Source organism: Lissotriton helveticus, chromosome 10, assembly GCF_964261635.1.
Source record: "Lissotriton helveticus chromosome 10, aLisHel1.1, whole genome shotgun sequence".
NCBI classification, from domain to species: domain Eukaryota; kingdom Metazoa; phylum Chordata; class Amphibia; order Caudata; family Salamandridae; genus Lissotriton; species Lissotriton helveticus.
In genome coordinates this window covers 132,357,656-132,371,919 of record NC_136071.1, presented here as the reverse complement: position 1 = coordinate 132,371,919, position 14,264 = coordinate 132,357,656, and the positions used below count along the sequence as shown (strand labels likewise).

Genomic DNA, 14,264 nt, shown 5'->3' with positions numbered 1-14,264 from the left:
CTGATTAGTTGAATCAAACCTTTCTTTCTGGAACATGATCTTAAAGTCGAGAACTATGCACTGCTCCTTCCCAGACTCGACTGCAGGACATTATTTTCATTGGCTATCCAAAATCCCATCTTGCTCCCCTCAAAGCCTCCTTGCATGCGGCTGCATGTCTGATCCCTGGAATCGACTTCCATGATCACAACACCTCTGCACTGCGCTCCCTATGTTGTCTACCTTTTAATGGAAGGTCAAGAAATAATCTTACTTGCTTGGTGTGCAAACTCGTTCATTGCGATCACTTGCACTAACTGGCAATGAAGGTAAGGATCTTGGGGAGCCTTGGCCAGCTCAACAGCTCAGACTTCTTTTTGCTGGAAACCACTGTCAATAATTACTTTGAAGTAGTCATTCTTTAGATATGCTCCCAGACTTCAGAATGCTATTCCACTATTCTTACACATCATTCCCTCTCATCCCACATTTAAAAGAGAACTTAAATAATTTGTCCTTGACAGATATTACTCTGTAGCCATTTTATAACTCGAGACCTATCTGGTCTCATTTACATCCTGGTGGCTTGATTTTCTTCACTGCTTGACTGTACATAATCTCTTTGATTATATTTCTTCTTACTGTTGCCTTGTTGCATATTTATTTCCCACTAGTGAGTATGCCTCTTTTAGTTTTGTATCTGATTTCTGTATGACACCAAGCATCACCTCATCTATAAAGCTATGTGATGAAGAAAAAGAACTAATTAAAAAACAAATGATAGAAAGATATTTGGTTGTCACCGAGAAAGACCCTAACTGCAGCAGGGAACAAACAGGTGTTCTGCTAATAAGGATCTGATCTTCCTCACCTTGCAGTCCCTTATGTTTTTTTCCTTAAAAATGTAGGGACATTAGTTGTCTTGTTGAAGTAATACAAAGCAAATGGATGCAATGAGTGGGCTGGCATTGCGGTTAAGTGGTTCTCAATTTATTGGGCATCTGTTATGCTCTCAGTGTATAAAACATTTTCTCTGACAGAAAATCATATATCCAAGATACTGTCTAGAAATATATCTTCACATTGAGATGGTAGTGCCTATAACATGACATCATATAGTCTACATTTCTATTCCAATTGTCAAACTGAATGACTATGGTTAAATATATCTTCCATCCCAACACAGCCCCCTGATGTAGCATGTCAACACTGATAGAAACCACCACTACACATGAGACACTTCTTCTGGTTCTCTCAGCTGTCACTGCTCCATGTCACTATACCACAATATTCTTCTTTTCCAGTGTCAGAGCATCTATGACAATCTGGTATCCTCTTTATCCTTGAATGTCGAAAGGAATCTATCCCAGCCATAGCTCCCTTGGTGTAGGACACTAGTCCATGAATCCAACTCTTACAGAGTTAAATTTCTAAGTCTTTGATTGAAAGATTCCCAATAATCATTGAGTTATTAGGGGAGTGATGCTAGAGATTATGCATGAATGGTGATCTCTATGCTTCAGTTTGGAAGATGCGAACGTTTTTTTGCCTGAGACTAAAATATTTATGGTTAAAATGGTAAAAGCTGAAAATCTACCAGATTGGTGGAACCGTATCTGTGCCTACATATATTGTGTCCCTAACATGTTAGTAGTTGTTTCCCACCATGTTAGAGGCATGACAACGACATTTATTTAAATCTGCTGCCATTTTCAAGTCAGTCTTATATGGTACTATGTCAGACCTTGCACCGTGGGGGGGTTGTAAAGTCATGCAATCCTTGTGAAAGTTAGCACCCTGCTTGATTCCATGGCCATGTCTGCCACTGACTGTTAATTGAGGGGCTAAAGTGACTGAGGCCCAGTTGGAGGGTCCAATGTTTTTTTGGCAGATTCACAGTGATCAACCCCCCCTCTAGAACTGGTGCACTCTGTGTTTAATGCATAGGTTTGTATGTCCTGATTTCTGTGTCATCATGAAACAAGGATTATGCTCAGGAAGTGGCAGCAAGGTAATGCACTGATTACTTATGAGTAATCTTCATTCCACTGTGTTCTACTTTTCCTTGTCGCAGTCTTGTTTTCCGCAGTGCCTACCGGAGAATCACTTGGGTCTGGAATTAGTTCTTCTGTACCTTCTATCTGTGGTAGGAGAGGGAGGACAGATAAAAACAATCTTCATTGAAACACCTCTGGTAATGCAGAAGTTTTTTTTATGTTTGGTAAATAGGTTTCTCCCGGCATAGGGTTGAGGTTCATGCTGTGGCGGCTGATAGGGGATGGTGGTGGGGGTGGGGGGGCAGGGGAGTTAGAAAAAATAAAAAATAATAAAAAAAAGAACTTACCTGTGGGTCGCCAGCTGCCGCTGCTGCCTCCCTTCTGTCCTCGCTGCATCCTGTCTCCCGGAAGCATCCCGGCTCTCAGACTCCCCTAGCCAATCACAACACTGCCTCACTGCAGCGTTGCAATTGATCTGAGCACCGTAGTTCGGCCCTCAGACAGGGAGTAGGAGGCTGTGCATGTTCCCCACCCAGGCTGTGCAATACAGCCGGTGGAGAACAGGCAAAGTGCACATGATGGTTTGGCCAGCCCAAGACGGCCGGCCAAACCTTCATACGGCCACGGTCCATGCTGGTAACAGCCGTGGGGCAGTGGGGCTGGGTGAGGGGTATTTCGAGGAACAATGCAGAGGGAAAATTAAATAAATAATGAATTTTCCCTCGTCATTGTCCATCGTAATCCCTCCACCCCACATTGCCCTACCGCGAGCCCCACCCGCCCTAACATTGAGCTTGCAGCCAGACTAAAAATAAAATGATAATAAAGTTTGGTTACCATTTTATTTTTCCTTTGCACTGCTCTTATAGCAGTGGGGCGACGCTCCTCCGCATTAGCAGAGGAGCCGCCGCTGGGCTCATGATTATTCCCTAAAGGGAAAACCCCTGCACAACCAGTACTGAGTAGATACATTAAAATATGAAATGCATTTATTAATGGTAAACATGCGTAACATGGACATGTATAAAGCAGTTGTTTGAAAAGGTTCTGGTGTAACAGGACACGGCCATGCACAAGGCATGCTAGAGGTACCAGACAGATTGGGTACTCTGAGAACTCATATGTACAAGCTAATTTCAGGACCAAAATGTGCAACTTCTACCTGAAACAGAAAAGCAAACAGTGTGTCAGGAAAATATAACTGGGGGGGGGACGTATCAAGAGAGAGAGAGAGAGGACTAGATAGCTAGTCCGTATCCCCAAGGATTTATATGTCATCAAAGAGAACTAGCTAGATGTGACCTATTATAGGACTCTGAACTGTATTGTCAGCAGGCACCTGTTAGGTGTCTTCATGAAGCCCTCACCCACCAACCTAGTTGGTGGCATGCTTCATCATCGGGCCCACCCAGTGACACCTAATGTGTCCCAGGTGTGCTTCAACGCCTGATTACAGCGGAGCTGGTATTTTACTGAGAGTGCAGTGTGGTGAATTGTGAAGTGAAATTAAAACGGCTTGGCGGTGGTCCCAGTACCCAAGGGTAAATTAAATTTTAATAACTGGGCCTCCCTCAGCGGTTAAAAACAAGGCACGTGGATGTTATGGTGGCAAAATTAAGACCTCCTACATCCGGTGTTGGTCGACATGTTTCAGCCAGTGCCTTTAATAATGCTGGCTTTCCTCAGGATGGTAAAAAGTGCTGGTTCAGATTAAAAACATTAAAGTGAGTGTTTCTCAGACTATGTGTCGCACTCACTACGGTGCTCTAGGTGTGAGAGGGGGATTCCCTCCTCAAGCATACCTGGACATACAACATGTATGACGAAGACATGACATATAGAGAGAGAGTCATTTAGCACTTGGCTTAGGGTCACACAGATCACAATATTGCCGATAATTAAGGGCTTTGTGGGGAGACTAAAAACGGCGAAAGTGTAACAGTACTGTTGGTACTGTTAAAAGTGATTATCGAAGGGCCCAGTTATTAAAATGTAATTTACCCTCGGGTACTGGGACCACCGCCAAGCCGTTTTAATTTCACTTCACAATTCACCACACTGCACTCTCAGTAAAATACCAGCTCCGCTGTATTCAGGCGTTGAAGCCCACCCGGGACACATTAGGTGTCACTGGGTGGGCCCGATGATGAAGCATGCCAGCAACTAGGTTGGTGGGTTAGGGTTTCATGAAGACACCTAACAGGTGCCTGCTGACCATACAGTTCAGAGTCCTATAATAAGTCACATCTAGCTAGTTCTCTTTGATGACATAGGAAAATATAACTCACTTTATACTTCTAACTCTATCATCACCTCAAGTGATGAACCACTTACAGGATCGAAAGGAATGTTAAAGGAAAAATGGACAAGAGATGAAACCTCTGTCATGCAGATATATACTCATAAATGAAAAGTAATATAGGAGGCTGGTACCTCTGTGGATGTACAGATGTGTTATAATTTATTGAAAGTTATATTTAGATAAAGTTATAGAATGCTTTTATCCAACATGTGGTATGTGATATTTTTCTTTTAAAGGAAGACTACATTCACACCCCACGTTGAAGTTATTGGGTGAGGGGAACGAACTAATGAGAAATAAAGAAAAAAACTTAAAGTATGTTTATATGTACACCACAGGCGTTTGTCATGGGTTATAGCAGCATTCATTCAAGTCTCTTATCCCCATGTGTAAGAACCGGAGACACTCTCTCTTGTTTATCTCACAGCATATGTGGGTTGTATTAGGAAGGAGCAAAAAGCAGGTAGGTAGGAATGCGGGGTGTTTCCCATCTTGTGCATATGAGGTGAAGGTTGGTTGATGCTGTTGGAAACTTAATCTGTGAAGTTTTGTTGTTTATTTATTTATGTATTAATTTATATAGTTTCTCACACCCGGAACATGGTGTAGGGCATTAAAGTGCTTTACAATACATGACAGAAATAGCAACACATGCACATAACATGGTAAATAGCAGCATGCATTACAACAAATGTTACTGATGAGCAAAAAGCAGAGAGGAAAGAATAATACGAAGAACACGAAGATTGACTAAAGGGCTGAGTCACTGGCACCGAGAAGCTGGGACATACAGCCGACAGGAGAAAGCATACAGATGAGTTATCAGGGGTAAGCAACAAAATACACAGCACCAAGGAGCAAATATTTGGAGGGCCCATCAGTAAGTAGGTACATTTACATAAGTCCTGAGTGAGATTATATGAGGAACAGTAAGAGCTTGAGATCTTTGTTGAATATTGCCAAGAATTTAGTGGGTTCAAAGGCAGGTGGAAGGGATTATCAGTTTCTGGAAAAGATTGGGCCATCGTACATCATCGTACTTCATTTCCTGAATGTAAGAGGTTCCAGGAGGGAGGCACGTATCCACGCCATGAAGAGAGCATTGACACCTAACAGGATCAGTTTGTTGATCAGGTGTCAAAGAGAGGTTGTGGGAATAATCTTGTGTGTAATGCACAAGTCTTAAAAACGGGGGTGATTGAAGCATGAGTAAATTGGGATTATATGGTCAAATTTTCTGCTGACAGCGACAACGTGATAGGCTGCATACAGAGAAGAAAGGTTATTACACATACTTTGCGCATATCTGTATTTCCACGTCTTAGAGAGTGCCCTTCCACATGTACTAACTTAACGGAAAAGGTATATTTGCCGGATACGATGTCAGCTGAAAGACATGTTTTGGAACAACGTTTCCAGGGTCTGCCTTGTCGTATTACAAAAATAATCTATGGAGCTATACCTACCAATAGCCCCCAAATCGTCTTACCAAATAATCAGTCAGTTGGCAGTGAAGGAAAGTCAATTGTTTATTAGACAACCAATACTCTATAGAGGAGCCCCTCAGATGTCACCCAACCAGTGCGTGGAGAAGACTGCCGATTCACACTCAATTCATGGCATATATACTTTCATTGCGTTACATGATATCACCGTACATGGAAAAATACTGGTAGGCACAGTAGCTTAAAGGAAAGACCATATATGGCACACGAAGCTCGTTAGAAGTCTGCTTCTGCTATTATTGGGGAGGGTCAGGAGGGGTGACTCCCTTTCATCTTGGTGCCTGGGAGCACGGGTACGGCGCCTCCAGGAATGCGCTTATCACCTCTGAAAACAGATGCGACCTTGGGTCGTAGAACAGGCAAGAACAGTAAGAATTCAGCTGTCTGTCTAACTCTACTAACCGGGCTTCTCGGTTGCTGGAGGGTGGCACGTGACCACTGTCCAAGTCTAATAAATGTACAGACAAAATGGAGTCTGTTTGGTTCTTAGTTTGCGTTGCAGAGAAATATAATGCAAGGATGGAAAGGAGTTCCTGTATTGACATAACTGATTAGTCTACACTATGATATACATTTATATTTACACGGCGTTATGAGAATACCTATAGGTCATTTACAGTAAGAGAAGCCCGTTATGTAATGGGCATTCATTAATGCATAAATGCATAATTGATTTGCTGTTATGATGCGTTAGGTTCCCAGTACATTGATAACTGGGATATGTGCCGATACACGGCTGGATCGTGTTTAACCTTGTGTACGCTGTTTGCATTTGCTGAAATTTTTAGCGTTTATGTGGATTCCAATATGGCATCCGCATTAGCAGAAAGGTTATCTGTCCCTTCTTAGTGTTTAGAGCAACACTGAAACTTTATCAATGACGCTACTTCCTGGTGCAGTAAACACCGACGAAGGCTTCCAGCCGAAACGCGTCTGTTTGCGTTCCATTAAAGAAGCTATGACCAGCGTTCCCTCTGTGTGAGTGCGGCTTATTTTTTGCTACAGGATTGGGGCGGAAATTGGAGCGTTGTATGTTAGCGGGCTTCCACTGCCGCTAGCCGCACCCGCCGAAGACTGCTCTGTGTTAAGGTGGGAATCGAGTGAGAATACATTTATATATATATAGCTATATAGATACATCATGCTAACACAAAAGATTACGATAAAGATAGAGAATCGATTTTATCCCTCAGCCTTCAGGAGCTATGCGTGTACAAAACGGGTTTGATATTTGGAAATATATATGCTTGGATGCCATTATTTCGTTGTTTCTCTTTTGCAATGGGTTCAAACCAGATTTATATTTGGTTGGTTCTAGCTGCCATGGCACTGTAACCATACAAACTAATGGAATGGAATGCTATCTAGAGTAATTTTCAAATAGGTATGATTTATACAAGCAATCTATCCATCGCTGAGATAACCTCAGGCAATGCAGTTCCTGTTGTTTTAACCTTGATAGGCAACAGTTTGGTTTCCTGTATTCTGAATTTCTCTAATGTTGGATATCTGATCATAAACATTGTATATTTAGAAACTATTTGCCAAGATTATAGCTATTTGATAGAGGTATGTCTCGAAGTTCCATACAATTAACCAGTTAAAAACAAGCTGGTTTTAATGTTTTGTGTTTTACAATTGCAGGTTTTTGACGTGAGTGATGCGGAGCACGAGGTCATTCTTCAAGGAGTAAAGGAAGCAAAGGTAATAAGTTTGTAAAGATAAATCGTTGTCAAGTGCCAGGTCAGGAGAGATTGCTGTGAGATGTTTTTGTTTCATTATTTTAGTATTGACTAAAAGGGTTTGGCACAGTCATTGAATCAAGCCCATTCAAGGCTTAACCTTTTGAGTTTTCATTGATATTTCATAAAATAGCCATCCTTCAAGCTTTTGTTTATAGAGCATTGGTTTTTGCTTAAAAGAGAGAATTCTGAGGTTTTTGATATCTACAACAAGCCTACAATGCAGTCTTGGATAGGAGAAGTTCGAAAATTGGCATCTATGAACAAATATATGCACCACCAGGAATCTACCTTATTTAAATGTGGTTACATTTGGGAGAACTTTGAACAGTTGTGTGACTAAACCTTGTGTGTTTTGGGACCCGATTTACACAAAGAGTCAACATGTTTGAGGTCCAAATCGGCATTAGCACAAAAATTTAAAAAAAATAATATTCAGAGCTATTTTTGCACCACTACCGTGGTCTAAATGACCCAGGTTTTTTTTTTTATATGTTCTTTTTGTATTGGGATGCGATGCATATCATTGTTTGATATATAGATAAGCACACAAGCAATAACGTTTTGCTTTACTGTTAATGTCTGATGTTTTGGTCCCCCGTTAAAACACAAAGCCCTCTTTCTCCAATAATATAAAATGCTAGAGTCCTCTCTGTAGGTCCAAATGTCTGTGTGCGTTTTGAAGAGAAATAATTTACAACGGTAGTGAAAACTCTCAAATTAGTTTGCACAAGGCATATAGCCCCGTTTCCCCACCTTTCCCATGCAGCTTTCTGGCTTATGAATGAAATTATGTGAAGTGGGAACTGCCTGTTTAGAAGATTAAATTCCAGTTCTCTTGCATCCTGGCTCCATCTCATTAGTGTGACCACTAATCCCATCAGTGGTGGGACTAGAAACTGCTTTTATAGCTGTGAACCGTCTTTACATAACCTATACCATACACATAAGGGCACAGTGTTGCAAGCACATTTCCTCCTTCACTGTGTCCTTGTCGGTTACCATGTTTCCATACATCTGTGGAGGGTCATCAGAGATTTGATGTTTTTCACTACATAGGGGCCGATTCCGATTTCGGCCGGAAGGGCTCTGAACCATGTTCAGAGCCCTTCCGACCGAATCGGTCACTGCCGGCCGGATTCCTTTCCGACCGAGCCATTCCAATGGGCTCGGTCGGAAAGGAATCCGACTTGGATTTCCGGATTGCGGACGACAGGCTCAGAGAGCCTGTCGGCAGTCCGGAAGTCCCACAGTACTCCCCCGGTCGCCTCTTTACGACCGAGGGAGTACGATGGCAGCTTTTCACTGCCTTTTCGTGCCGGTCTGTCCGGCACGAAAAGGCAGTCGGAAGCTGTCTCTGGGGGCCCCCAGCAGGGCCCCCATGGGTGTGAGGCCGTCAGATGGCGGCCCGGGGCACCTATGGTGCCCCTCCGTTGATCCCTGCACCCGGTGGCAGGCAACTTGGGGTGCCGGCCACAGGGTGCAGGGATGAAGTGAAACTCTGCTTCCTACAATGCAGGCATGCATTCCGCTCGGAATGCATGCTTGCATTGTAAAGTATACGAATGCGACCAAACCCTGTTCGCTCTCTTCGTACTACGACAGCAGGTCGGCCGGTTACAGCTGCTGGCCGATGTCGGACGGACTCAGGTCCATCCAACATCGGAATAGGCCCCTTAGTTTCCACTTCTTTCAGTTCAGGTAGCTTAAGACACAACACTCTGCCTTTAAGCCACGCCCATCCTGCTACCAGTGGTTTCCATTTGCTGAATCTCATAACCCTCCCACTGTCTGTTAAAACCGTCATAATCTGTGTCCCTGTACTCTGTTTGCCACCATTGGTTCAAGAGCTCTCAGAACCATCTGTCAATCATGCCGATAAACCAATCAGTTTCATCTTTAAAAGAGGAGTCAAGAGGAGAGTAAAGTGAGTTAGAAACCAAGACCTGTACCAAGCACGATTCCTACCAGTGAGAGAGCAAGGCACCCCAATGAACCGTGCTATGGCAACCATTGTCCAATGTTTATAGCAACCTTTTTGAGATTGGTTTGTTCTGAATCCTCATCTGATGGAGGGAAAGCCTGAGGTATTGTAAGGACTTTTTTCTAAAAAAATATTCAACGATTTAACATAATGAGTTGAATACATTTTACAAATGTTTACTTCGACCCCTTTCTCTCTCATGTCACTATAAACATTTTTTTTAATTCCCTTCAGAAAGATTGCGTTTTTTGTTCAATTAAATAGGTTTATCTGTTATTCTCAACACAGAAGCAGCAGTGTGTGTGTCACCATGTCAAAAACAAGTAATCCACTTTTTTTTAAATCATTCTTAAAAGGGAGAGCAATGCCAATAGCATCCTGATCCCTCATGAGTACTTTAGTGTGCAACACACAATAAATATATTGGAAGATAAACAATTTCTTTTCGTAAGCACTGCTGGAGCCAGGAAACTTTAGTGGACTTTCATGCAGGTTTTTTTTTAGGTTAATTTCATTTTAATTTGTTTTTTTTTATTTATTTGTCAATCTATTCTCCTTTAAGGAACATGAATTTGTTTTTTTTTAAATCCCGATTAGGAATCTAGACACAGAGATGGTGTTTTCCTGTTCCTTGCTCACTATGAGTCCTGTGTTTGTAGCCAATCACAGCGGGTTTAAAAATAACGAGCTACCTAATTAGCATTCATAAGGCAGGTTGGTCAGACTATTGTGTGATGCAAAATAATACTAGCTAGCTGGTGTCACAAAATCTGACTGTAAAAATTGGTGTGCCATTTGTTACCACATTTTGCAACCAGTCGTTTAGTCGACTTGGTGCCAGGTGTACAAACATTTGAATACCAATATTATAATTGCGACCCTCTCCGAATCTCAATTAGTAAATCAAAATTCCTAATGTATGGAACTCAAGTTTTATTGAGGGATTCCTTGTGGGTCGCAAATTGACTCACCTCATGAATATTAATGAGGTAGATCGCAGTTTACGACACATTAGGAATCATAGCCATCACAGGGATGGTGGGCTGCTAAGGTCAGCAGACCATCTTGTCTGCGACTACTTTTTAATAAAGCAATCTCTGTTTTTTTCAATGCAGCACCGTTTTACCGAATGAAAAATGGGATGTGTTTTAAAATGAAAAAAATGAAACTTCAAAGTTTCTTTTTTTAAGAGTAGGCAGTGGTCCATTGCACCCCTGCCTACTCTTAACAAATATCCCTATTTACCTTCTCAAAGGGAAAGGGGTCCCTCGGGGACACCTTCCCCTTTGAGAATGGGTTACCATCACTGTTAAGCTGGTGGTAAAGTATAACTTTTTTGCGACTGGAGTTTGACGCAAAACAACAATACATACCATACCGATTCAATATTTGGAACAGACGCTCTAAACACGCCCCTTCCCAATACGACATTGCAAATGCGATTCGGTAATAGGTAACCGAATCACATTTTGCATTTTTTACATTTGATAAGGCATTTTTCAGGTTGCGAATGAAGCGATTCTGCGATTTGGGCCGCTCGCAACCCAAAAAAGCTTTGTACATTTGGCCCAAAGTTTCTAATTACTAATCAGCAAAATTACAACATCAAAAATAACTTTATTATCTACCACAATATTTTGGTAAAATATATTTTAGAAATTGGTACTATTGCAAAAAAAACGAAATACTTAACCTCACTAATATATCCCTCGATATTTTTGTAGTCACAATATTTTTCCCACAATATTATGATCACTGGATATCTTGTAATGGACATTCAGGCACCACGCCTCCCCAGGTGTTTCTTTGCGTATTCTATCTCACATTAGCAGCATCTATATTTAAAAGCAGGGCTAGCTGGCAAATGAATCTGTTCTGATGAACCTTTATCTCTTTTTGAACCCCTTTCAACAAGAGATAAAGAGAGTGCTTAGGAAGGAGAAAGTTGCGTTATAACATTGTAAAAGGAAATTATGGTTATCCTTTTTAGGCAGTATGCCAGTAGCCTTAGCTGCACTCAAGGTCTCCAGGGAACATTGAAATGACCTTTTCTCCATGTTGTCAGCCAGGTCCAGTGTTAAGCCTTCACTAACCATCTCTCCTGAGAATTAATCAACCTCTACTGAAAACAATGAAATTCCCTTTTCAAAGGAGAATCTCCCAGGTGCTCATTTCATATTTACATTTGCTGTGACACTAATTTCCGTACATGTAGCTGTCCAAATTTCGCCTAGCTCCATGATATGTTCCTTTTTTGTGTTACACGTTTGGGCTTAAACATAGATGAAAGGGTGAAGGACATAACCAGTTCTAATAACTGAGCTTCATCTTACATTAGCGCGTTTACATCACCTTTTTGCTATCACATATTTGCTTGGCCCACTCCACAGTTTTTGTACTTTGTGTAGCATTTATAAAAAACTTAAAATATGTTCGACCATTGCTTAACCTTGCCGTTGGTTAATGAGAAAGAATGTTCATTGCCTCTTTAATTGTATGCAGATTGTGCATGTATGGTACACATTAAACAGCCTGCTGGTGAATCACGGATGTATGACGGTACGACGCGTACCGTCACAACGCGTTCCTTTACAACGCGTCCCTTACAACGCAAGTCATTACAACGACTTGCGTTGGGGGCGCGGATTTAGAATAGTATAATTTAGTATTCTAACACCAGTCCCCTTGGACACTAGGGAAGGTGTTGGAATAGTAAATATACTATTCCTAATCCTGTAGCGCCCTCCAGCGCAAGTCGTGGTTACGACTTGCGTTGTAACGGACGCGTTCTAAAAGCCATGTGGAGTAAAATCCGCATGGTAAAGGATGTTTCCCGTGAATCACAGGTACACCAGCCCCTGGTAGCATCTAAACTCACTAGTGGTTTACCTAAGGCAGATAATAAGTAAGTGAGTGAGTGCAGTGGCCACAGAGAAGCATCACATGGGGAACCAGGAGCATGGTCAGGGAGGTCTCAGAGCGAGACCCCAACTAGATTTCCAAAAAAAACAGAAGCAAGTCAACACCAGGGAGTTTCCTAACAGGCCAGAGGTGCCAAAGGAACCCCCACAAATCATGAAGTCAACTCCTTTCTTCATTTCAGTTTGAGGTCTAATGTCTGTCATGAAAATGTGGGGAGCGAGGCCTTGGGTAAGAAGATGCATCTTGCATGCTACCCCCAGGGGGCTAATCCGGGGTTCAAAATCACTAATATCTCAAGTGAGCAGAGGGTGTGCACGGTTCCCCTCAGAGGGGTAGAGACTGATGCAAAGCGGGAACCAAGTATAATTTTGAATACTAGAAAGTATGGACTTTAAACAGGGGCCATTAGTGAAGGACACAGGGGATAGCAGCTACATTTTAGATGGTGTACATGCCAGAACCGATCTTGCCCAATTACTATGAATTACTATAGTGCATAAGAGGGCCTTTAGAAATGGCCCTTTGTTTTGGATCACCCCAGAGTGGAAAGAGGTAAGATCTCTGGGAGGCCAGTGGGTGTCCTGTGTTGGGCACTAAATGTGATTTAGCAAATAACCTTTCTTATTCAGATGTGGTGCTGCCTATGACCTAGTCACAAGCTGACATTCAGAGAAGTTCTTGAGGTCACTCCCAAGAACATTGAGCTGGAAGCTCACCAAGAAAGAGAGGGTCAGATGGAAAGCCAAGCAAAAATGTTGAAGCTGATATGAGGACATCAGCGGTCCCAGATTTACAAGGCGAGATTAGGGAACAATTACAGGTGAGGGAGAACGAAGCACTGGTATATAATCTTTGCTATGTGAATGTACGTGAAGCAAGAAGAGAACCTAGAACATTACACTTCATCTGGAAAGGGTTAGGGCCAACCACTAGAACCCATGTGCAGCAGGCAGGGGCAAAACTGAGTGGGGAAGTCAATGGGATGTAAAGAGCATGCTGGAAAGGTGGCTTACTGGCACACCCAGAGACCATTCTTTGTTGGCCTACGTGAGTGTGACACACAATCATTCCCTGCAACATAGGCATCCTTGCACTATGGTGCAAGGGTGACTGCATTGGTGCTAAGCAGCTAAATTAAGCACCAGTACTAGGGAAAAACACAGTGGTGCGCCGTATTCACAAGAATACGGTGCATCCTTGCGTTTTGAACATCTCGGAGCACAGCGCTGCCAAATTGGGTCAGCTCCCCGCTCTGGCACTTTTACGTAAATATGAAACGTCTTTCTTGCTAATGGATTTTTGACGTTTCTGCCCTAGGGGAATCAATTCCTGAATTTTTGGACCCAAATATTTTTGAGCAGAGACAAATTAGCAGTATGCGGCATTTACCATACCCACTGAATACTGCACCCTGCTAAGGCCATCATAATACGTGTCCTCATAATTCTGATGGTGTTGGTAACAACAGACCCGCACCACCAGAATTATAATTTGTTTACTTTCAAACTCCGATTTTGGATGCTGAAAGCATGAGCAATGGCTGAGAAAAAGTCATAGAAAAAATGAGAAATTGCTGCAGAAATTATGGGGCTCATTAGGATTGCGGATTTCCCGCATCCTCCGGGCCGGCGGAAGCCACCGCCGGCCCGGATGATGCGGGAAATCCGCTGCGGACTGAAAAAGACCCCCCGCCAGATTAGGATGGCTGGGGGATCGTTTTTCAGTCCTCAGCTTTTCCGCCGCGGTCGCCTTCCGACCGCGGCGGAAAAGCAATAACATGGCTGGCGGTGTCTATCAGACACCGCCAGCCATATTATGATCGCGTAGAAAGTA

At 42.6% G+C, this 14,264-nt stretch overlaps 1 protein-coding gene across 1 annotated transcript in view; it reads left to right on the top strand.

Annotated features, from left to right (window-relative positions):
• The window catches only part of BAIAP3 (BAI1 associated protein 3), a 1,057,809-nt gene that overhangs the window by 627,903 nt on the left and 415,642 nt on the right, over positions 1-14,264 (top strand). Inside the window, exon 6 of the mRNA XM_078664937.1 lies at positions 7,428-7,487. Coding sequence (XP_078521063.1) covers positions 7,428-7,487 — 60 coding nt within the window. The remainder of the gene's footprint in view (positions 1-7,427; positions 7,488-14,264) is intronic.